At 44.2% G+C, this 25,240-nt stretch overlaps 1 protein-coding gene across 2 annotated transcripts in view; it reads right to left on the bottom strand.

Annotated features, from left to right (window-relative positions):
- Positions 1 to 25,240, bottom strand: part of PXDN (peroxidasin) — a 582,246-nt gene that overhangs the window by 254,676 nt on the left and 302,330 nt on the right. For both annotated transcript variants that reach the window (XM_086926391.1, XM_086926392.1), the window contains one exon: positions 21,971 to 22,088. In XM_086926391.1, coding sequence (XP_086782517.1) covers positions 21,971 to 22,088 — 118 coding nt within the window. The remainder of the gene's footprint in view (positions 1 to 21,970; positions 22,089 to 25,240) is intronic.

Here is a 25,240-nt window from a genome sequence, read left to right as displayed (position 1 = left end):
GTGAACTTGGAGCATAGAGGAGGCTGGCTGCGGGCCACAGGGGCTGGGTCCCTCACCCAAACATCTCGACGCCTGCCTACTGGTTCTCAGACGCGCGGTTAGCCCGTCCTGGCCTGTCCTCCCTCGTGCAGCTGGCCGGCGTGGGGGGAATGGCTGGCAGGGTGCGCAAGGACAGGACCATTAAGGACTTACTCACTCCCACCACCATGGGGAAGAAGACAGATCTGCATGGCGCCGGCTCCCACACGGCACCCGCGAAGTCAACGATGGGCTCACCGGGTGCACACCCCCAGAGCACCGACGAGCCTGTCACGAGGGCCTTCTTGGAGTCTCTGTTTGGCGGACTGAGGGAGGATCTTCAACTCCTTAAAACGGAACTGAAAGGCGAGATCAGGGAGCTGCGCCGAGACACGGACGCCATTGGCGAGCGGGTAGCGGACCTGGAGACAAAATGCGACGGCCGGGATGTCGAGATGGAGGCACTGCAGCAAGAAATTATCTGCATTCACGACCAGCAGGTCGACTTACAGTCGCATGTTGAGGACTTGGAAAATTGCTCTCGATGGCATAATATTAGAATCCCAGGAGTGGAACTCGCCCCGGACACGGCGGACCTCTTCAAGTTCATGCAGGGCCTCTTCAACCACATCCTGGGGCAGCCGGCTGACTCCGCCATCACCCTAGACAGTTCGGGAACTGGGGGGTATGTCCCTGTGGACTGAAGTGGGGTTGGGCCCAATTATGTATGAAGAAGAAGGTACCCACACTTCCAATTGTTTAATTTAAACTTATTTAGAGTAAGAAATGAACCAAATCTATCATGTTCATCTCGGCTATTATTTAAGCCTTTTATTAATGAGTTTTACAAAAGAGCAATATTTTTAGAAAGAGAAAAAGGAGTTCTCCACAAAAATAACCACACGTTTTCGTGAATGATTTCTACAAAACATATGTGCAAACATAAAACAGCAAACAGTCAATACATTTCATTTCATGATATGACGTGAGTTTAAAACAAACAGGTGGAAAAATGAAATCAAATAGGATGTCAAACTTATTAATCAATAGACATCAATGCATACATGCAATCATTTCAAAATTACTAGAATGCCAACGATATTTTGAATCGATAAGGTTCAGTCCCCCTTTTGTCAACAACAAACTTCTTCAGCAATTTTAGGTTCTAGTCCTTTATATCAAACTTATGGGTTTGAGTCCTTTATGCTTTTATTTCAAACTTATGGGGTTGAGTCCTTTGTGCCGACGCGTTTCAAGTGTGGGTATCCTGTGCCCACACTCTCATCAGGGCTGAGTGAATCTTTTTCCTTATCCTAGTGATAAAAAACATATGTGCTTATTAGAACCCCTTCCTTGGGTTTTTAGTTTCTTTAGAATTGGTGAAAAACAAGGCGCCTTACCTCTGGGTTGTAGAGGTGAAGGTCACACTTGAATCTTTGATTAGAGCTGTGTGCAATATTGTTTATTATTTTCCTTCTATCTTAGGGTTACACAGAATCACTCTTCTCACGCATTTCTGTGAAAATAAGTGACCAAAATGCCATTATAGTTTCTGTTCTGTTTAAAAAAACGGAGCGCTGAAAGAACATCATGTTTAGTCGCTCTGGCTAGTGAGCCGCTAAGCCACTCACCGCGTTTCTTCTGACGCTTTAGATGTTGTCTTTGTTCCTTCGTGTCATTGAATACCCGTGCAGTTTTCTTTTAATCTGCAACATTAAAGGGACGTTTCAAGGGCGCTGTACTTGGAGTTGGGATTCTAAAACTAGTTTAAGCGTTCTGGGGATATTCGCTTACCTATCCCTTTGCTTGCATCTCCTCTCGCATCAATCCTCGGTCTGAATCTTCAGTGTTGTTTAGACCGGCTGTTTCCAGTCGGGTTCTTAAAACTTTTTGGACCAATAGGAGAAGAGTGTTGCGAGAGGACCAGAAAAAAGCATTCTGGGAGTTGTAGTGAATTGAGGCAATGTTCATAGTCTATTCAATTCACTCATCGAATTTAAGCCTTTGTTAATGCTGTCAAACTTCATAATGAGGTATGCTTCTTTGCGTAACAGCGCTTGCTCAACATCAGGCGACCTATGTTTAGGGTCAATGCTTGATAGCACTGTCCAAGTGAAATCGGTCTCCTTATGATTAAGGGACGCAAAATGGTCAACCATTGGGGCATTTGGAACTCTTTTCTTTAGTCGTGATCGGTGTTGTGTAATTCTGGCATTCACTTGTTGGCAAGTTTTTCCAATATATACTTTATTGCAAGCACACAATATTGCATAAACAACGTTCTTACTTTTACAGTTTGTATGCATCTCATGTCTCCATTTGATGCCACTGTGAATGAATTCATTTCCTTCTACGGTGTTACTGCAGGAGGCACACGTACCGCATTTGTGGTGTCCGGTTATGGGTTTTAATTTCCACTGTGATATGAGATCACTTTTTGGCTTGGCGACATAACTGTCCGCCCTGATGATTTGTTGGCCAATACTTGGATTTTTTCGCATAGCGAAAATTGGTTTTTCCAGGGGATTTTCTAAGCCCTCAAGTAGGTGCCAATTTCGCAGTATTATTTGTCTGAATTTATTGGTGTGGGTCCCATATGTGGTGACACAGACCAATTTGTTCAGTTCCTTTTTTGGTTTTATTTGCAGGAGCTCTTCCCTAGGGGTATATCTAGCTCTTTTCGCGGAGTGCTTTAGCAATTTTTTTGGGTAACCTCTCTTACTCATTTCGTCGCAGAATGTAGCTGCATGTGTCTCAAAGTTGGTTATTTCAGAACAGTTTCGTCGAATCCTTAGTAGTTGGCCATACGGTAAGTTTTGTTTAAGACCTTGGGGGTGCGCACTGTTATAATGTAGAATGGTGTTTTTGTCTGTCTGTTTTTTAAACAATGAGGTTGAGAACCTATCCCCTTCAATGCCTACTTCCACATCCAGAAAGGTCATTTTCTTCTTGCTAGAGTCAATTGAAAATTTTATGTCTGGGTGTCTCGCATTCACCCATTGATGAAATTCATCAAGCTCCATCTGGCTACCCTGCCACAGTAGCCAGATGTCATCAATGTACCTTGCCCACTGTTTGATGTTTTTACTGTAGGGGTTGTTTTGATAAATGAATTTTTCTTCGTACTGCGCCATGTACAATACCGCCATTTCCGGCGCATAGGGACAACCCATGGCTGTCCCTTTGATTTGGATAAAAAATTCATTTTCGAATTTGAAGTAGTTACTTCTCAGAGAAATTTCTGCCAATGAAATGATGAAGGTGGTGGGGACCCTATGAGGTCTCTCACGTTGCTCAAGATAATATTCCATGACTTCAAGCGCCTCATCTTGAGGAATCTGTGTATACAATGAATTGACATCCATTGTGGCCATCAACTCATTTTCGCCGTCTACTACAGTGTCTTGTAATTTGTTGATGAAATCAATCGTATCCCTCAGGTAAGATTTAACCTGAGGAAGGAAAGGCTTTAAAAAGAAATCAATGTACTTGGAAATAGGTTCCAATACTGAATCGCAGCCTGAAACAATTGGCCTTCCGGGGGGTGTCTGTTGGTTTTTATGGATCTTTGGCAAGAAGTAAAGTATCGGTGTTCGTGGTGACTTTTTGTTTAAATACTCGAACTCCTTTGGGCCCAGGAACCCATTTTCCAACCCTTCTTTTGTGAGTTTGCTGATCTTGTTTTAAATCTCAAACACTGGGTCCTCTTTGACTGGTCTGTACCATTCTCTGTTGTTCACATGTGCTTTACCCTCGGATAGATACATCGTACGAGGCCAAATTACCACCGCTCCCCCCTTATCCGCTTGTTTAATCACAATCGAAGTGTCTGTTTTTAAGTCATTAATGGCCATCAATTGATTCTTGCTGATATTGTGACGAATGAAGCTTTTGCTTTTTTCCAATTTTGTGAGTGATGATAAAATCGCCTGTTCAAAGGCGTAGACCTGTTTTGGTATATTTGTCATAGGCAGAAATTTAGATTTCACCCTTAACCCAGTGGTTTCCCTCTCTGGGGTGGGTTCGGCACCGGCAAAGAAGGTTCTCAACCTGATCTTTCGGCAAAATTCGATTGCCTCCAGCTTAAGTTTGGTGAAGTCTGTTCTACGGCTGGGCACAAACTTTAAGCCTCTACTTAGAATCAGTTTTTCATCTGGCGTTAAAATTTTTTCTGAAAGATTAACGATGGTAGACGTATCTAATTGTTGTAGTATCTGTTCCTCGTGCGCATCTCCCATGGTTGTTTGAAGCGGACCGGTTGTTGTCCGCCTCTCGCTAAAAAAGGTTGATTTGCACCCCTTTTATTCTGGCCCCCTTGTCTATCTTGGCGTAAATCAGGAGAAGACCCCGATGACGAGGTGGAAGAAAAGGTGGAAAATCTTGTTTTTGATCTTCCTTGGAAAGTATTCAAGGCCCTCCTGGACTCTACCGTTGTGTAGTAGTCCTCCTTTAAGAAGGGATATACTTGATCAAGTTTGAATGACTTAGAATCTCTTTCAAATTGAGAAGTTTTAGTGCTAATCGTGATATCTTTAAAGGTTTGTATTTCCTTTTCAATCTTCTCAAGTAAGGCTTTAGCCTCAGTTTCAGTTTTATTATCTGCAATAGCCTTTATCAGATCTGCAGAGACCTGATGGTCCACACAATAGAGACGGCCCAACGTCTATGCAGTCAGGAAGAACAGGAAATTGCAGATCTGATAAAGGCTATTGCAGATAATAAAACTGAAACTGAGGCTAAAGCCTTACTTGAGAAGATTGAAAAGGAAATACAAACCTTTAAAGATATCACGATTAGCACTAAAACTTCTCAATTTGAAAGAGATTCTAAGTCATTCAAACTTGATCAAGTATATCCCTTCTTAAAGGAGGACTACTACACAACGGTAGAGTCCAGGAGGGCCTTGAATACTTTCCAAGGAAGATCAAAAACAAGATTTTCCACCTTTTCTTCCACCTCGTCATCGGGGTCTTCTCCTGATTTACGCCAAGATAGACAAGGGGGCCAGAATAAAAGGGGTGCAAATCAACCTTTTTTAGCGAGAGGCGGACAACAACCGGTCCGCTTCAAACAACCATGGGAGATGCGCACGAGGAACAGATACTACAACAATTAGATACGTCTACCATCGTTAATCTTTCAGAAAAAATTTTAACGCCAGATGAAAAACTGATTCTAAGTAGAGGCTTAAAGTTTGTGCCCAGCCGTAGAACAGACTTCACCAAACTTAAGCTGGAGGCAATCGAATTTTGCCGAAAGATCAGGTTGAGAACCTTCTTTGCCGGTGCCGAACCCACCCCAGAGAGGGAAACCACTGGGTTAAGGGTGAAATCTAAATTTCTGCCTATGACAAATATACCAAAACAGGTCTACGCCTTTGAACAGGCGATTTTATCATCACTCACAAAATTGGAAAAAAGCAAAAGCTTCATTCGTCACAATATCAGCAAGAATCAATTGATGGCCATTAATGACTTAAAAACAGACACTTCGATTGTGATTAAACAAGCGGATAAGGGGGGAGCGGTGGTAATTTGGCCTCGTACGATGTATCTATCCGAGGGTAAAGCACATGTGAACAACAGAGAATGGTACAGACCAGTCAAAGAGGACCCAGTGTTTGAGATTCAAAACAAGATCAGCAAACTCACAAAAGAAGGGTTGGAAAATGGGTTCCTGGGCCCAAAGGAGTTCGAGTATTTAAACAAAAAGTCACCACGAACACCGATACTTTACTTCTTGCCAAAGATCCATAAAAACCAACAGACACCCCCCGGAAGGCCAATTGTTTCAGGCTGCGATTCAGTATTGGAACCTATTTCCAAGTACATTGATTTCTTTTTAAAGCCTTTCCTTCCTCAGGTTAAATCTTACCTGAGGGATACGATTGATTTCATCAACAAATTACAAGACACTGTAGTAGACGGCGAAAATGAGTTGATGGCCACAATGGATGTCAATTCATTGTATACACAGATTCCTCAAGATGAGGCGCTTGAAGTCATGGAATATTATCTTGAGCAACGTGAGAGACCTCATAGGGTCCCCACCACCTTCATCATTTCATTGGCAGAAATTTCTCTGAGAAGTAACTACTTCAAATTCGAAAATGAATTTTTTATCCAAATCAAAGGGACAGCCATGGGTTGTCCCTATGCGCCGGAAATGGCGGTATTGTACATGGCGCAGTACGAAGAAAAATTCATTTATCAAAACAACCCCTACAGTAAAAACATCAAACAGTGGGCAAGGTACATTGATGACATCTGGCTACTGTGGCAGGGTAGCCAGATGGAGCTTGATGAATTTCATCAATGGGTGAATGCGAGACACCCAGACATAAAATTTTCAATTGACTCTAGCAAGAAGAAAATGACCTTTCTGGATGTGGAAGTAGGCATTGAAGGGGATAGGTTCTCAACCTCATTGTTTAAAAAACAGACAGACAAAAACACCATTCTACATTATAACAGTGCGCACCCCCAAGGTCTTAAACAAAACTTACCGTATGGCCAACTACTAAGGATTCGACGAAACTGTTCTGAAATAACCAACTTTGAGACACATGCAGCTACATTCTGCGACGAAATGAGTAAGAGAGGTTACCCAAAAAAATTGCTAAAGCACTCCGCGAAAAGAGCTAGATATACCCCTAGGGAAGAGCTCCTGCAAATAAAACCAAAAAAGGAACTGAACAAATTGGTCTGTGTCACCACATATGGGACCCACACCAATAAATTCAGACAAATAATACTGCGAAATTGGCACCTACTTGAGGGCTTAGAAAATCCCCTGGAAAAACCAATTTTCGCTATGCGAAAAAATCCAAGTATTGGCCAACAAATCATCAGGGCGGACAGTTATGTCGCCAAGCCAAAAAGTGATCTCATATCACAGTGGAAATTAAAACCCATAACCGGACACCACAAATGCGGTACGTGTGCCTCCTGCAGTAACACCGTAGAAGGAAATGAATTCATTCACAGTGGCATCAAATGGAGACATGAGATGCATACAAACTGTAAAAGTAAGAACGTTGTTTATGCAATATTGTGTGCTTGCAATAAAGTATATATTGGAAAAACTTGCCAACAAGTGAATGCCAGAATTACACAACACCGATCACGACTAAAGAAAAGAGTTCCAAATGCCCCAATGGTTGACCATTTTGCGTCCCTTAATCATAAGGAGACCGATTTCACTTGGACAGTGCTATCAAGCATTGACCCTAAACATAGGTCGCCTGATGTTGAGCAAGCGCTGTTACGCAAAGAAGCATACCTCATTATGAAGTTTGACAGCATTAACAAAGGCTTAAATTCGATGAGTGAATTGAATAGACTATGAACATTGCCTCAATTCACTACAACTCCCAGAATGCTTTTTTCTGGTCCTCTCGCAACACTCTTCTCCTATTGGTCCAAAAAGTTTTAAGAACCCGACTGGAAACAGCCGGTCTAAACAACACTGAAGATTCAGACCGAGGATTGATGCGAGAGGAGATGCAAGCAAAGGGATAGGTAAGCGAATATCCCCAGAACGCTTAAACTAGTTTTAGAATCCCAACTCCAAGTACAGCGCCCTTGAAACGTCCCTTTAATGTTGCAGATTAAAAGAAAACTGCACGGGTATTCAATGACACGAAGGAACAAAGACAACATCTAAAGCGTCAGAAGAAACGCGGTGAGTGGCTTAGCGGCTCACTAGCCAGAGCGACTAAACATGATGTTCTTTCAGCGCTCCGTTTTTTTAAACAGAACAGAAACTATAATGGCATTTTGGTCACTTATTTTCACAGAAATGCGTGAGAAGAGTGATTCTGTGTAACCCTAAGATAGAAGGAAAATAATAAACAATATTGCACACAGCTCTAATCAAAGATTCAAGTGTGACCTTCACCTCTACAACCCAGAGGTAAGGCGCCTTGTTTTTCACCAATTCTAAAGAAACTAAAAACCCAAGGAAGGGGTTCTAATAAGCACATATGTTTTTTATCACTAGGATAAGGAAAAAGATTCACTCAGCCCTGATGAGAGTGTGGGCACAGGATACCCACACTTGAAACGCGTCGGCACAAAGGACTCAACCCCATAAGTTTGAAATAAAAGCATAAAGGACTCAAACCCATAAGTTTGATATAAAGGACTAGAACCTAAAATTGCTGAAGAAGTTTGTTGTTGACAAAAGGGGGACTGAACCTTATCGATTCAAAATATCGTTGGCATTCTAGTAATTTTGAAATGATTGCATGTATGCATTGATGTCTATTGATTAATAAGTTTGACATCCTATTTGATTTCATTTTTCCACCTGTTTGTTTTAAACTCACGTCATATCATGAAATGAAATGTATTGACTGTTTGCTGTTTTATGTTTGCACATATGTTTTGTAGAAATCATTCACGAAAACGTGTGGTTATTTTTGTGGAGAACTCCTTTTTCTCTTTCTAAAAATATTGCTCTTTTGTAAAACTCATTAATAAAAGGCTTAAATAATAGCCGAGATGAACATGATAGATTTGGTTCATTTCTTACTCTAAATAAGTTTAAATTAAACAATTGGAAGTGTGGGTACCTTCTTCTTCATACATAATTGGGCCCAACCCCACTTCAGTCCACAGGGCCATACCCCCCAGTTCCCGAAGTATTTGAGCGGGTTGTTACCCGAGTGGGTCTGGACTTTGACCTTCACGGTCATTTTCCCAGATCATTTGATTAATTCAAATCAGGAGAAAATCTCCTGTAAAAGCATGTCAGAGAATGAGACGTTGTCCTTCACAGAAAGCCACATCAAAAATCTAATAGCTTCTAACCCCTTCCCAGGCCTGTCATTAAGCACCACTGCAAAAAATCAAAATGAGGCTGACAAATTAACTAGGCTTCAAAAGAAACATATAAGAACCGAGCTACACGGTCACTTCCTTCTACGGCACCTCCAGGCTGGCACCATACCGTGGGGATTGCAGGTCAAGAACATTCCTGTAATCTTTGTTGAGGACGTTGAATATAAAAAAGGCTTCAGCTACATCAACACAAAATGTAGCAGAGACCTGATGGTCCACACAATAGAGACGGCCCAACGTCTATGCAGTCAGGAAGAACAGGAAATTGCAGATCTGATAAAGGCTATTGCAGATAATAAAACTGAAACTGAGGCTAAAGCCTTACTTGAGAAGATTGAAAAGGAAATACAAACCTTTAAAGATATCACGATTAGCACTAAAACTTCTCAATTTGAAAGAGATTCTAAGTCATTCAAACTTGATCAAGTATATCCCTTCTTAAAGGAGGACTACTACACAACGGTAGAGTCCAGGAGGGCCTTGAATACTTTCCAAGGAAGATCAAAAACAAGATTTTCCACCTTTTCTTCCACCTCGTCATCGGGGTCTTCTCCTGATTTACGCCAAGATAGACAAGGGGGCCAGAATAAAAGGGGTGCAAATCAACCTTTTTTAGCGAGAGGCGGACAACAACCGGTCCGCTTCAAACAACCATGGGAGATGCGCACGAGGAACAGATACTACAACAATTAGATACGTCTACCATCGTTAATCTTTCAGAAAAAATTTTAACGCCAGATGAAAAACTGATTCTAAGTAGAGGCTTAAAGTTTGTGCCCAGCCGTAGAACAGACTTCACCAAACTTAAGCTGGAGGCAATCGAATTTTGCCGAAAGATCAGGTTGAGAACCTTCTTTGCCGGTGCCGAACCCACCCCAGAGAGGGAAACCACTGGGTTAAGGGTGAAATCTAAATTTCTGCCTATGACAAATATACCAAAACAGGTCTACGCCTTTGAACAGGCGATTTTATCATCACTCACAAAATTGGAAAAAAGCAAAAGCTTCATTCGTCACAATATCAGCAAGAATCAATTGATGGCCATTAATGACTTAAAAACAGACACTTCGATTGTGATTAAACAAGCGGATAAGGGGGGAGCGGTGGTAATTTGGCCTCGTACGATGTATCTATCCGAGGGTAAAGCACATGTGAACAACAGAGAATGGTACAGACCAGTCAAAGAGGACCCAGTGTTTGAGATTCAAAACAAGATCAGCAAACTCACAAAAGAAGGGTTGGAAAATGGGTTCCTGGGCCCAAAGGAGTTCGAGTATTTAAACAAAAAGTCACCACGAACACCGATACTTTACTTCTTGCCAAAGATCCATAAAAACCAACAGACACCCCCCGGAAGGCCAATTGTTTCAGGCTGCGATTCAGTATTGGAACCTATTTCCAAGTACATTGATTTCTTTTTAAAGCCTTTCCTTCCTCAGGTTAAATCTTACCTGAGGGATACGATTGATTTCATCAACAAATTACAAGACACTGTAGTAGACGGCGAAAATGAGTTGATGGCCACAATGGATGTCAATTCATTGTATACACAGATTCCTCAAGATGAGGCGCTTGAAGTCATGGAATATTATCTTGAGCAACGTGAGAGACCTCATAGGGTCCCCACCACCTTCATCATTTCATTGGCAGAAATTTCTCTGAGAAGTAACTACTTCAAATTCGAAAATGAATTTTTTATCCAAATCAAAGGGACAGCCATGGGTTGTCCCTATGCGCCGGAAATGGCGGTATTGTACATGGCGCAGTACGAAGAAAAATTCATTTATCAAAACAACCCCTACAGTAAAAACATCAAACAGTGGGCAAGGTACATTGATGACATCTGGCTACTGTGGCAGGGTAGCCAGATGGAGCTTGATGAATTTCATCAATGGGTGAATGCGAGACACCCAGACATAAAATTTTCAATTGACTCTAGCAAGAAGAAAATGACCTTTCTGGATGTGGAAGTAGGCATTGAAGGGGATAGGTTCTCAACCTCATTGTTTAAAAAACAGACAGACAAAAACACCATTCTACATTATAACAGTGCGCACCCCCAAGGTCTTAAACAAAACTTACCGTATGGCCAACTACTAAGGATTCGACGAAACTGTTCTGAAATAACCAACTTTGAGACACATGCAGCTACATTCTGCGACGAAATGAGTAAGAGAGGTTACCCAAAAAAATTGCTAAAGCACTCCGCGAAAAGAGCTAGATATACCCCTAGGGAAGAGCTCCTGCAAATAAAACCAAAAAAGGAACTGAACAAATTGGTCTGTGTCACCACATATGGGACCCACACCAATAAATTCAGACAAATAATACTGCGAAATTGGCACCTACTTGAGGGCTTAGAAAATCCCCTGGAAAAACCAATTTTCGCTATGCGAAAAAATCCAAGTATTGGCCAACAAATCATCAGGGCGGACAGTTATGTCGCCAAGCCAAAAAGTGATCTCATATCACAGTGGAAATTAAAACCCATAACCGGACACCACAAATGCGGTACGTGTGCCTCCTGCAGTAACACCGTAGAAGGAAATGAATTCATTCACAGTGGCATCAAATGGAGACATGAGATGCATACAAACTGTAAAAGTAAGAACGTTGTTTATGCAATATTGTGTGCTTGCAATAAAGTATATATTGGAAAAACTTGCCAACAAGTGAATGCCAGAATTACACAACACCGATCACGACTAAAGAAAAGAGTTCCAAATGCCCCAATGGTTGACCATTTTGCGTCCCTTAATCATAAGGAGACCGATTTCACTTGGACAGTGCTATCAAGCATTGACCCTAAACATAGGTCGCCTGATGTTGAGCAAGCGCTGTTACGCAAAGAAGCATACCTCATTATGAAGTTTGACAGCATTAACAAAGGCTTAAATTCGATGAGTGAATTGAATAGACTATGAACATTGCCTCAATTCACTACAACTCCCAGAATGCTTTTTTCTGGTCCTCTCGCAACACTCTTCTCCTATTGGTCCAAAAAGTTTTAAGAACCCGACTGGAAACAGCCGGTCTAAACAACACTGAAGATTCAGACCGAGGATTGATGCGAGAGGAGATGCAAGCAAAGGGATAGGTAAGCGAATATCCCCAGAACGCTTAAACTAGTTTTAGAATCCCAACTCCAAGTACAGCGCCCTTGAAACGTCCCTTTAATGTTGCAGATTAAAAGAAAACTGCACGGGTATTCAATGACACGAAGGAACAAAGACAACATCTAAAGCGTCAGAAGAAACGCGGTGAGTGGCTTAGCGGCTCACTAGCCAGAGCGACTAAACATGATGTTCTTTCAGCGCTCCGTTTTTTTAAACAGAACAGAAACTATAATGGCATTTTGGTCACTTATTTTCACAGAAATGCGTGAGAAGAGTGATTCTGTGTAACCCTAAGATAGAAGGAAAATAATAAACAATATTGCACACAGCTCTAATCAAAGATTCAAGTGTGACCTTCACCTCTACAACCCAGAGGTAAGGCGCCTTGTTTTTCACCAATTCTAAAGAAACTAAAAACCCAAGGAAGGGGTTCTAATAAGCACATATGTTTTTTATCACTAGGATAAGGAAAAAGATTCACTCAGCCCTGATGAGAGTGTGGGCACAGGATACCCACACTTGAAACGCGTCGGCACAAAGGACTCAACCCCATAAGTTTGAAATAAAAGCATAAAGGACTCAAACCCATAAGTTTGATATAAAGGACTAGAACCTAAAATTGCTGAAGAAGTTTGTTGTTGACAAAAGGGGGACTGAACCTTATCGATTCAAAATATCGTTGGCATTCTAGTAATTTTGAAATGATTGCATGTATGCATTGATGTCTATTGATTAATAAGTTTGACATCCTATTTGATTTCATTTTTCCACCTGTTTGTTTTAAACTCACGTCATATCATGAAATGAAATGTATTGACTGTTTGCTGTTTTATGTTTGCACATATGTTTTGTAGAAATCATTCACGAAAACGTGTGGTTATTTTTGTGGAGAACTCCTTTTTCTCTTTCTAAAAATATTGCTCTTTTGTAAAACTCATTAATAAAAGGCTTAAATAATAGCCGAGATGAACATGATAGATTTGGTTCATTTCTTACTCTAAATAAGTTTAAATTAAACAATTGGAAGTGTGGGTACCTTCTTCTTCATATATCACCCTAGACAGGGCACACCGGACTGGACCGCCGAGGGCGCCTTGCCAGCCGACATCCTGGTGTGCGTTCAGGACTTTCGCACCAAAGAAGAAATTCTTAACAAGGCGCGACAAATGGGCCCCATCACTTATGGCGACCACTCCCCGACGCTCTTTCAGGATCTGGCTGCCATCACCCTGGAGAAGCGCAGATCGTTCAGGCCGGTCACTGCTGAACTCCGACGCCTTGGTGTTGCGTACAGTTGGGGGCACCCGTTCCGCATAGTGTTCAAATTGGACAACAAACTACACCAGCTACGATCCCTCACAGATGCCTGTCGACTGCTGGGCATCGAGGTACCTGAACCGGAGGAGAGCACGCACCCTGGAAATACCTCAGAGGCTAGTTCCGCCAGCCAGTGGAGGCAGCAGCGACGGCAGCGCAGACCCCGTCGTCCGCCACAGGAGGAGATTCACGAGGGTCAACGGGCAGCGGTTGAGACGGCGGCACTAGAGCTGGCGGCGACGGCTGAGGGCTGATGGACATGAAATGGGGGGCCCGGGGTTCCCTCGGGCTGGTCATACATCGTCTAGGCGGTCGGCGGCGGGAGCGGACTTGGAGGGGCTGAACACATTCCCCTACTTTTTCCACTCATCTGTGAAAGATGAGGGACAGTGACCCACCTTTATGGTGCTTTACTTTGTGGTTTCTTGTTTGGGGTTGTTGGGGGGGGAGTGGAGGGAGGTGGGGAGGTTGTGGTGCTTCCTTTGGGGATGTTGGGGGGTGGGGGGAACGGGTGTAGGATACGGGTATGTGGAGGGGAGGGCGGGCGAGGGGGGGTTCCAGGTCCAGGGGGTTCCACAATGTTGAGTGGATGGGCGGCTCAAGTGGTGCGAGGCTGGCCTTCGCGGGGCACGCCTCGGCCTGGTCCCGGGGACCGGCCGAGAAGAATGGCATGCGTCGAGGTTGGTGCTGGGGCATGACGGACTGGGTGGGCAGGAACGGGGAGTGCGGATGATGGTTTATGGCTGCTACTGAGGTTCGCATCCTCTCACTGAACGTGAGAGGCCTTAACAACCCTACAAAACTCAACGCGGTACTGTCGTGCCTCGAGCACTCACAGGCCGACATCTGTCTCCTACAAGAGACGCACCTACTGCAGAAAGATTGTATACGCATGAAATCACACCTCTTCCCACACCAGTTTTTTTCATCCACACCACACAAGAAAGCTGGGGTTGCTATACTGGTGGCGAGAAAGTTCAGGGGGCGGGTCCTGCGACAAGGAGCGGAGATAAAAGGGAGACTCTTATCTTGCCACTTCAAGCTGGGGGGATATGACTTTACAGTCTGTTCGGCCTATGCCCCCAATGAGGGACAGGAGGGCTTCTTCCATGAGGCGCTCAGCCTGCTGGCGGCCTCGGCTGATAGACACATACTGCTGGGGGGGGGGATCTCAACCTAGTGTTTGACACTGCCCTAGATAGATCGGTGCAGCGCTCCACACAGGCGGGGTCCTTGTCGGTGGGAGGGTTGACTCGTCTGAATGACCTAGGTATGGTGGATCTTTGGAGGAGTTTCCATCCGGGCACCAGGGCCTACTCCTATTTTTCAAATGCACACCGCACTTACGCCAGATTAGATTATTTCTTGGCCTCTACTTCCCTACGTACCCTCACCTCCGCGGTTGAGATAGGCGTCGCATCCCTCTCTGACCATGCCCCCCTGCTGGCCACCTTCCTCTTCCCTCCGATGCAGCGGCCGCCCCGGTGCTGGCGCCTGCGGGACACACTGCTGCACCGCAAAGAAGTGCCGGGGAAAATTGCAGAGGCGATCCGAGATTACCTACTCCACAACACCACAGCAGACACTTCCCCGACCACACACTGGGCGGCCCTGAAAGCAGTCCTCAGGGGAGAATTCATAGCCTTATCTGCAGCGGAGAATAGAGCGCGAGCTGAGAAGAGAGAAGAACTAACGCAGAAAGTCAGGGAACTGGAGGGTATGCATCAGAGGACGTGTGCGCTGAGGATCTGGAGGCAGTTGACTCTGGCGAGAAAACAGCTAAGCGCGCTAGATCAGGACAGGGCGGAATTTGCGGCGCTGAGGGTACGCCACATGTACTACACCGGGGGGGACAGGTGCGGGCGCCTTCTGGGTCGGGCACTTAGAGAGAAACGTCAGCGCCAGGCAGTGCAGGAAATCACACTGGCCGGTGGTAGAATGGCCACGGAAGATAGCGACATCGCAGCCGCATTCGGCACGTTTTACACCTCATTGTACTCGGGGGAAACGCTAGACCTGGAGTCGAGCGACCCTTTTTTGGACTCTGCCCACCTGCCTGCGCTTACCGCAGAGCAAGCAGCGACCCTAGACAGCGACATAAGGCCCGGGGAGGTGATCTCGGCCATCTCTCAGCTCAGGCTGGGGAAGGCTCCGGGGCCGGATGGCTTCACGGCCCTCTTTTATAAGAAATTCTGCATCCAACTGGTGTCGCTCCTTACCACGCTTTTCAATCATTTCTCCGACCCCGGGGCTATCACGGAAGATTTGCTAGATGCCACCATTTCTGTGATCCCGAAACCGGGCAAGGATAAGAAGAGCTGTGCAGCGTATAGGCCCATCTCGCATCTCAATATCGATTTGAAACTATATACCAGTATCCTCGCTAAGAGGCTCGGCCTGCTGATGCCGAGGCTGATCGACCCGGACCAGACGGGGTTCATCTCGGAGCGCCAAACCATCGACAACACCAAACGGGCACTGCACCTTATAGAAAAAGCCACGCGCACGGAGGGGGAATACATGCTGTTGTCTATCGATGCAGAAAAGGCCTTCGACCACGTCCATTGGCCGTACTTAAAACGAGTGTTGATGGGGGCTGGATTAGGCGACCGTTTTCGCGCCTGGGTGCTCAATTGCTACTCTAGACCCTCGGCGGCAGTGCGGGTCAACGGGTTCTCGTCGCCCCGTTTCCCTATAGAACGGGGTACGAGGCAGGGCTGCCCCATCTCCCCATTACTATTCGCCTTATGTATGGAACCCCTGGCACAGGTGATACGCCTTACTCCGGAGATCCACAGCATCAAGATGGGTGCCTTCACACACACCATAAGCTTATATGCGGATGATGTCCTGCTCTCCCTCTACGCCCCACGTGAATCCTTCCCTGCCTGTGTAGCGGTACTCAACACTTTTGCAGGGGTGGCTGGGTTTAAAGTCAACCTCAGTAAATCTGTAGCGCTCGACCTCTCTCTAGAGGAGTCCACGAGTATATTCCTAGAGGGCCTCTTCCCCTTCCCGTGGGCATCAGAGGCAGTACAGTACTTGGGCATACAATTAGCGCTGACCTTGCAGGGTACGATCCGCAGGAACTACGCGAAACTGAGAACCACGATTAGATCGGAGCTGGGTAGATGGAGGCACCTGCCGCTCTCCTGGCTAGGCAAAGTGGCAGCTATTAAAATGACAATCTTGCCGCAAATACTCTTTCTATTCAGGGCTATCCCCATGCGGCCGCCAGAGGGGTGGATTCGCCAAACACAGGCGGAACTAGCCAACTTCATTTGGAATGGGCGGCGTCCGCGTATGAAGCTGCGCCTGGCGATGCTGCCTCCTGAACAGGGAGGGTTGGGCCTCCCGGATCTGCTTTTATACTTTCAAGCGGCGTAGTTACGGACGCTCGTGGAGTGGAGCAAATGGGAGTCAGAGAAGAACTGGCTCTTCCAAGATCAGGCAGTGGCCGGTCGCACCCTGCAGGAAGTGCCCTTCTTAAGGCGGCGCCATCGACCCCCGAATCTCTATGCCTCCTTCATTACGAGGACGCCTCTGGAGGTCTGGGACCAGGTGAACGTAGCACACGACCTGACGTCCTTCCCATCCCCACTGACTCCCCTAGTGTCCAATCCGGACTGTGGCCCCGGCATGGATGCGAAGGCTTTTGCGAAATGGGGCCCTGCGGGATGTAAAGTATTGTACCACATCTATGCCGAGGGGGGGAGCTATCCCCTTTGATGCCCTCCATCGGGAATTTGGTCTGCCGGAAGAGGAACGCCTTCGTTATTTTCAGGTGAGACACTGGGCGCTACAACCGACCATCAGAGCAGGGGCTGACCGCAGACTCAGCGAATATGAATACTGGCTGCTCTCCCCAAAGACTGACCGTGGCCTTATTTCGGATCTTTACCGCATGCTCCTGGACAGGTACGCACACATTCATAATGCAGGAAGGGCGAGGTGGGAAAGAGATCTAGAACGCACGTTGAGTAATAAAGAATGGGAAGGCATCTGTTACAGGGCCCGTCACTCCGCGCACCACATGGGGCTGATGGACACTCTTACAAAACTGGCCACATATTGGTACTATACCCCTGAAAAACTACACGAGATAGACCACACTAGGGATGCGCTCTGCTGGCGGGGCTGCGGGGAGACGGGTACACTGGTACACTTACTATGGAGCTGCTCCCGCCTGCAGGCTTACTGGACTCAGGTGCTAGATGAAGTAGATTTACACTTGGACACCACTATCCCGAGATTCCCCGCTTATGTATTGCTGGGCTCCCCCAATCCCATCACATATCCCCTTCGCTCCCATAGAGGACGACTGATAGCCATAGCCCTGGGCTCGGCGACACAGAATATCCTCACTCACTGGCGTACCACGCATATCCCCACATTTCAAGGTTGGCTGCATCGCCTCTGGTACGTCCTGGGGATGGAGAAACTGTCTCTGATTGCAAAGGGGGAGGGAGACAAATATCCCGAACTGTGGCAGCCCTTCTTGACCCTTCTGGCCTCCGAATTCAGAGAGGTGACCTGCCCTAGATATCTACGCCTGTTGCGGCTGCCCCAACCGGATGACACGAACGCGGAGGCATGAACGACCATAGTGACGAACTAGGAACATGGACCTGGAACAGGGGTGGGGGGTGGGTAGGCCGGGGGGTGGCGGGTACGCGGATGTTTCATTGTGTTTTGGTTCCTTACCCTATCTGGACACTATTCAGCTTTTTGGGACATGGACTCCATTGCGAGAGCCGTTGTGTGGACGCGATGCCCTTTTCCGTGGCGTCCCCATGGCTGGGACTCAGAGACATTCTAATGGCACTGGGGCACTGGGGGGGGGGTCCTTGCCACGCATATGTCCAAGCTCCCCACACCCCCTTTTCCCTCTTTGGACTGTTTTATAAAAGCTGTATTGACGCTGGCCGGGCTGAATGTTGATGCCAGACCAGCCTATGAAGCGTTTTTGTATGATGTACTGACTTTACAGCACAATAAACAAAGTTTATACATAAAAATAGCACTTGGCAATGGAATCATATTACAATCAGTCTGCGAGAGCTTAACTCCCATTGACATATTAAAATTGTGTCTAAAAATTGTCGCTTAGCTATAAAACCGTATCAACAACAGGCTATGCTTGTCATGCCCCCTTTAACATAATGCAATTATAAAATAGTAGGCAGTGAAAAACAAATGTGCCAGTGCCAGTGAAATACAATTCAGGACTGAGCTGCATATCAAAGAAGACTCAGGTCGCTGGAGAAAAAGCAAACCCTCTGGATGATTGGTGAACATTCTTCCACTAAGAATTGGGCGTTAAAACCATATTCTAAAAGATGTATAAAGGGTACAGAAGAGGATACAGTGCTTGGTTGATTGGTGTGACTGACTTCCCATCACCTGGTCAACACGGTAATCAGGGAAACCAAGTGCTTGTAACAGGAAAGGCCACTAGAAAATGTATCTTATCTGCCTAAATTCTTAGAGATAAAATCTAAGCTCTGGTGCCTTTACCAATGTTAACAAGGGCTCCATGATATTGGTAGTAGACAGTGGCTCATATGATTGGACCGTTATCAGGTCCAATACTTTTGTAAACCTAACTCCCTCTTTGTGTGCGAGAAATTTTCCCCGACCTGGCTCTTAAATAGGGGACTTATCTTATCTGGTTCTTCAAAATGTTTGTTCAAACCCCGGTTTCGGAGAGGATTTTTAATATACTTGAACCAAGGGATGGGTATCATGTTGCTCAGCTCAAGATAATCTTCCACTATTCTTCTTGTAACCAATAATGTAATTTGGGAATCCCTAAGATAACGACACTGGAAAAATACAGGGGCAATTCTCCATCGCTGATATGAAAGTTGTTTTTGTCAAAACTTTTTTTGTGTCAAATATACTTAACATGGAAGAACGGAAGTATGAGTTAGCCTTACTCAATAGTGAACATGTGAATAGATATCTCAGTAGTGGGCACGTAATTGACTCCAGCTATTTGTCTATAAGCCTAGAATTATGGGTCATATGAGAGACAACGTGAGTGACTTCCATCAGTTACCAAGAGGACAGCTTCAAATATTCCTCCATATTGTCATAAAATATCTTTTGGGTGTCATTAATATTCTCCAAATTAGTGAAAGTATCTCTAACAGAGAACTCTTTAAACGATATTTTAATAACTAATGTTTCTTTTAAAAACATTTCTTAATTTTTGTTTCTGCCTGCCATAAAAAATATTATTTGAGTTATAATCATTCTTTTGCATTTTTTTTTCACACGTGTGGATAAAAGATTTAACTGACTAAGTGCCCCTACATTAGCATGCGTCGAGGTTCAGAATGACATCCCAAAGATCACACAAAGGTCTTCGCAAAAGGTACCTTGAGGTCGCATGACTGCTGTCACGTCTAAAAGTTTCCTTTATAACATGTTCTTCTTGATAAAGGCAAAATAAATTCTAGTGCATCAAAATCAAAAGGATTCAGAACTCCTACGGACCAAAATACAGTAATCAAGGTGCAAAAGAGAAGGAAGTGGGTGCATTCCCTGGACGCTGCAAACTACTGGAATCTATGGTTTCCTGAAGGAAATTCGGCTGATGCTCATTTAGAAACAAGATTAGAGACTAGATTGGACTAGACTCTGGACTTCCAGATATATGATGAAAAAGTAAGCCTAATGGTATAACTGGAGAGCGGAGATGTAAGGGTAGATGAAAATATGTTTGGCCTTAATGGATCCAAAATTGAGGTGCTGATAGTGTAAAAAAATGGTCCGAAAATACCCTCTTTTCAGAGGGATATCTTGGGACCCAAACGTCTATGGCAGTTAAAAATCCAGTTTTAGGCTGGGGCATTAGACATTCATTAGACAAATCTTTAAGATGGCAAAAATAATTATATCTTTCTGGATTCAAAAGACAGAACTGCTTTGATGTTCGCAATTATTTTAACAAGCCTGGACTATTGAAACTCTCTAGACCTGATGTATCTGGAATATGCTTGCCTGCAAAAGGTGTAGAATAGTATGTCTAAGGCTCTAGCAAACTGAATTTCTAGGATCTCAAATGCTACTGCAGGTAGAGTTAAACTTAAAGTACTTAAAACTGTGATCAAGATATAAGTGACCCAGAGAAGTGTCTAGGAAAATCTTGCTTTATTTCACAATGTCCTTGCCAAGACAGCAAACAGCAGGCTGGCTTGTGCTTAAACGTTGCTGTTACCCTAGATAAGGATGTAGCAAGGGTCAAGAAATGAAACTAGGTTACTGACCTACCTTCAGAACACATGGGGTAAACTTTTAGAACATACTTACTGGCGATCTCTAATAAAAGTCCAAGTGCCAAAGAAATCATATAACTTTTTTTTCTTAGAAGCATTCCATTGACATAGAGCATATGCTATCTTTCTGATTTTTGGACAATCCATCCGGTCTATGGATCATTATGCCTAGAAGAAGCCCAAGCAAATGCTTCCGGGGTTATGTCAATAAAATCACATCAAATAGCAAAGGACATCAGGTGATGGTGATAGACATGTAGGCCCAGGTAACAAAGCTTAAAATTCATTTCTCCATCTTCCACTAGTTTTTCTAGGTGAATTGATAGCAGTGATGTAAATGCCGTTGAAGTTGCTTAGAGCAAGGCAACAAGCACACAGTTAGTTATAAGGAACCGCTATCTTCCTCCTTTGATAGAGAGCATGCTTTAAATAATGGAATTGGATTGCAGCCCATAACTCAAAAATCATTTTAATAGTTTTTTTGGTCAAGTTATTTTGCTTAACTAGTCATCACTTTTTGCAGCACTGGTTCGCCATATTAGATTACTCCGCCTTTAACAGATTAACAGCTTGGCATTCATTGTTGCTACTCTTGGTGACCTACCCATTGCCTCTGCAGCTGGCAGACTCAGAAGACCGATCAGCAATTACATATATTCCGAGTACACACATAATTTTTTTAGTACATTGCCCTCGGAATTTGTTATTTCAAAATATTTTATAAGAATAATGGAGATCGCAAGTGTTTGTGGAGTGATAATGTTTCAGTCATGATGGAGGTTACACACCTACATGAGTTACACCATATTGCAAAACATGTCGCCTATCAATAGGATTTAGGGTGAATAAGTATCTTGTATCATTCACTTACTATTGGATGCCGATAGGACCCTATGATACAGCATGCCACTAAGTGTGGGTGAGAACCGTAGCCCACTAATGACCAAAATGGTTTTCTATTAAGGGAGATGGGTATAGCTGTTCCCTCCTCTCGCTCTCCTATTTTGTTGTGTCAAACCCCATGCTCCTAACTTAAATTGCAACAACGCGTCATTCATTGTATCCCAAGCCAAGGTCTAGATAAAACCAACATGACATGGCTAGTACTACCATATCTATCAGAGTGCAGTCTATTTAACCAGTAATGGAAACATCCTAATGATATCAAAACCTTAAGTACAAGACTACCTTAGCTAATTAAGTGGTCAAATTATTTAGCCAATCTGTAAAGAAAGAACCTTACCTCAGAGCACCATATACGACAATCAATACAAAGTAACAAAAAATGACCAAAAAGATAACAGTTTTAAAGTATTAACTGATGGCAATTTAGTCAAGCTGAAATAAGGAAATTGTACAAACATGTTTTGTGCACTAATCAATAGGAACTAACTTGTTTCGAAGCCATATAATTTCGGGTTTCGGGTTGCCTTCTGCTCTGCAAGTGAAGTACACTGTATTTCCGAAGGTCACATCCACATCTTGAGGTTCTGAGGTAATCCTAGGCCTTTCTATAACCACAAAGAGAAATATTCTAGCTTTACAGTGACTGGCAGATCATAGAAATGCAAATGAAGCTAGTAAACTTTAAGTAAAGACATTCAGTTAATTTCAAAAAGTTTCAAAAGAAAAGGGGACATGTTAATGCATGAAACAAATCTTTATTATGAAATGTACCCTACCATAGCCCACATCTGATTTAGAGAAAGCTGCCTGTTACATCAATTGGAAAGCATTTAGTTCATATTTTATTAAAGATTATGTTTATTTTGTTTAACAACGAATAATGATACAGTACCTTCCTACTTCATAAAACATGTACAAACTCATCGGTTCTATCAGTCCCTGAACTAATGTTCAATTATTTATTTACTATTTACTAAACAGCGCCACATTTGATTGTTTCAACAGAACTGTGCTTAACTCTCTTCTTTTGCATTATCGTAGGTTGGACCACATGGAGCGATTTACACACTTAAATGAAATTTCAGCAACCTAAAATATTAAATTATGTACTACGGGTCAGGTAGGACCATTTTAGCAGGGATCTGCGAGCATATAAAGTAGAAGTGATAACAAGCTGCACCCATCTGAGAATACTACTTGAGCAGAATCTAACATGGGAACATTTGCTTACTGCTAAGAGATGCAGCATTGTTGTTCTAGCATCTAGTGCAGCAAGATTTCAGAGTACACTTATGTTACCAGGGAAGCTGTTTGGGATTGACATTGAGCCTGATAAAATGATGAACCCAATCTAGCATGGTGTTGTACAACTAAGGAATTCCGTGCTATAATACACTCCTAGGTGACAGTTTGCTCCATAAATCTGCATAACATAACACTATTCTGGACTAGACTACTATTAGAATCATGTGGGGATGCACCAGTTGGTAGGTTTGCAAAGAACATGTTACTTACCTTCAGTAACACTCTTTCTGGTGGCTACTCTACCTAACCAGCGATTCCTTCCATTTAGAGTATACCCAGATACCACATTGCATCCAGATACTTTCCCAACCGTGCTCCTGCGTGCTACTAGATGGTACCGTGCAGCTCTAGGTTGATTTAATTCTGCCCCGGAAGTGAAGAAGTGGAGCTGCAAATAAGTACCACCCCTGCACCTCAAAATCAGTTTCTTGTTTGACTCTTTCTGCGCCCTCGGACAAGGATCACAAAACAATTGTCACTACAAGAGTGCAGATATCTTAATTATGATCTTTTTAGACAGTAAATAAGAGACCACACCACAGCACGAGGAGGTGGGAAGGCAGTGAGAAACCTTCAGTTAGATAAAGTGTCCCCCAGAAAGAGAGTTATCGGAGGTAAGAAACTTGTTTTTCTGACAGACATTTTTAACTGCAGATTCCTCACCTTCACAATAGATATCAAAGCAGAACGTACCTAGGAGGAGGGTCTTTGGAGTGGGCTTGGACCAAAAAGTCTTGCAGGAATGAACAGCCAAATTGTCCTTTCAGTCAGACCTGGCTATCAAGGCAGTAGAGCTTTGTGAATGTGTACACTGATGCCCAAATCACGGCCTCACAGATGTCCAGGACAGGCACTTCACATCAAAAAATATATCCGATCTTGAAGCAGAGGGTTATCCACCCACGACAGAGTTGTTTTCTGCACTGGCTTGCCATTCTATGCCTCAGAAATGCCCACATTACACTAACCATCCAGTGGATAGTCTATGGTGTGATTGATGTAAAAGCTTAAAGAACCCTTGGGGCTCAACTGATAAAGCCTCTCCTTCTCTTTCGAGGTGTGAAGCAGAGTAAAGAACCACTGAAAGACTGATGGATTGACCAACGTGAAAAGGAGTCATTACGTTCTGAAAGAAGACAGCCTGGGTCCTCAGCACCAGTTTGTCCAAGAGATAAAAGTGGTGTGAGGTAGTTGCACAGACAATGCCTGGCGTTCACACACAGGACGAGCTGAAATGATAACAATGAGGAAAACAGTCTTTAGAGTCAAAAGACGCAATGAGCAGCTGTGCATCAGCTCAAAGGAGGTGCACATGAGGAACACCAGGACCTCTGTAGCATCAAAGAGTTTCAGAGGGAACACGGTCGTCAAAAATAAACCACATCAAAACAAGTTATTTCAACAAGGAAGGTTGATCAGGCAAACGCAAAAAGGTTAAAAGAGCCAACAAATAACTGTTAATGGTGGCTACTGCAAGACCATGCAGTGTCACAGACATATATATCTGACAGACCCCTTACTATCTTGCAGCCTACAAACCAAGCCACAAAATTTCCCAGCATAAATCGAGTTCGTAGAAGATCACCGCTAAGCAAGGGAGACATACGCAACCCCAGGGCGGTACATAGAATGCAGCTCAGTCTCCATGCCTGAAAGTGTAGATTGTGCAGGTTCAGGTGCAGAACACTACCCTGGTGCTGTGACAGAAGATCCTTCCTAGACGGTAGTTTAATTGGAGAATAGATGCTCATGCCCAGACATTCCATGTACCACACTCTCTTGGCCCAATACAGGGCTACCAGGATCTGATCGTCTTCAAAAATCAGGGCAGGGTAGGCAGAGAGGGAAAGGCATACAGGAGTCCCATGCTCCACTGTAGCAGGAATAAGTCTCCTAGACAGCGCTTTCTTGGAAACTCCAAAGAGAAGTCTTTTGACACTGCACATTCTTAAATGTGGGGAAAAGATCCAGCTAAGTTTCTCCACACGTCGGAAGATGCCCTGTTCCACTTCAGTACTCAACAGCTATTCCTAATCTGCCAGAAACCGTCAGCTGAGCACAACCACCAAGTCGGTTAAAGATCTCGCCAGGTGGTTTACAAACTGAGAAAACCTCTGACAGTCCAACCATCTCCAGAGGTGCAGTACTTCTTTAAGTGAACCAGGACTCCCTTCACCCTATTTGTAGTAGCAGCTGTGTGTCAGTGGTGTTGTAGATAAGATTCTGCACAGGACTTCAGTTGATGGATGGCAGGAAGGCCTTCACAGGTAGGCGAACTTACCACAACTGCAAAAGACTGATATGGAGTTTGGCTTTCGTTGAAGATTAGAGTCCTCTGAGCTCCTACTCTCCCAGATGAGCTCCCCAAACCAGGATTGATGCATTAATCACCATCAGCTGCAGGTGGGTCAGAGTGAGGGGTCTGCCGCAGGTCCAACTGTGGTTCAGCACT

This window comes from Lissotriton vulgaris, chromosome 6, assembly GCF_964263255.1.
Source record: "Lissotriton vulgaris chromosome 6, aLisVul1.2, whole genome shotgun sequence".
In the NCBI taxonomy this organism is placed as follows: Eukaryota; Metazoa; Chordata; class Amphibia; order Caudata; family Salamandridae; genus Lissotriton; species Lissotriton vulgaris.
This window is presented reverse-complemented; position numbering and strand designations above follow the sequence as displayed.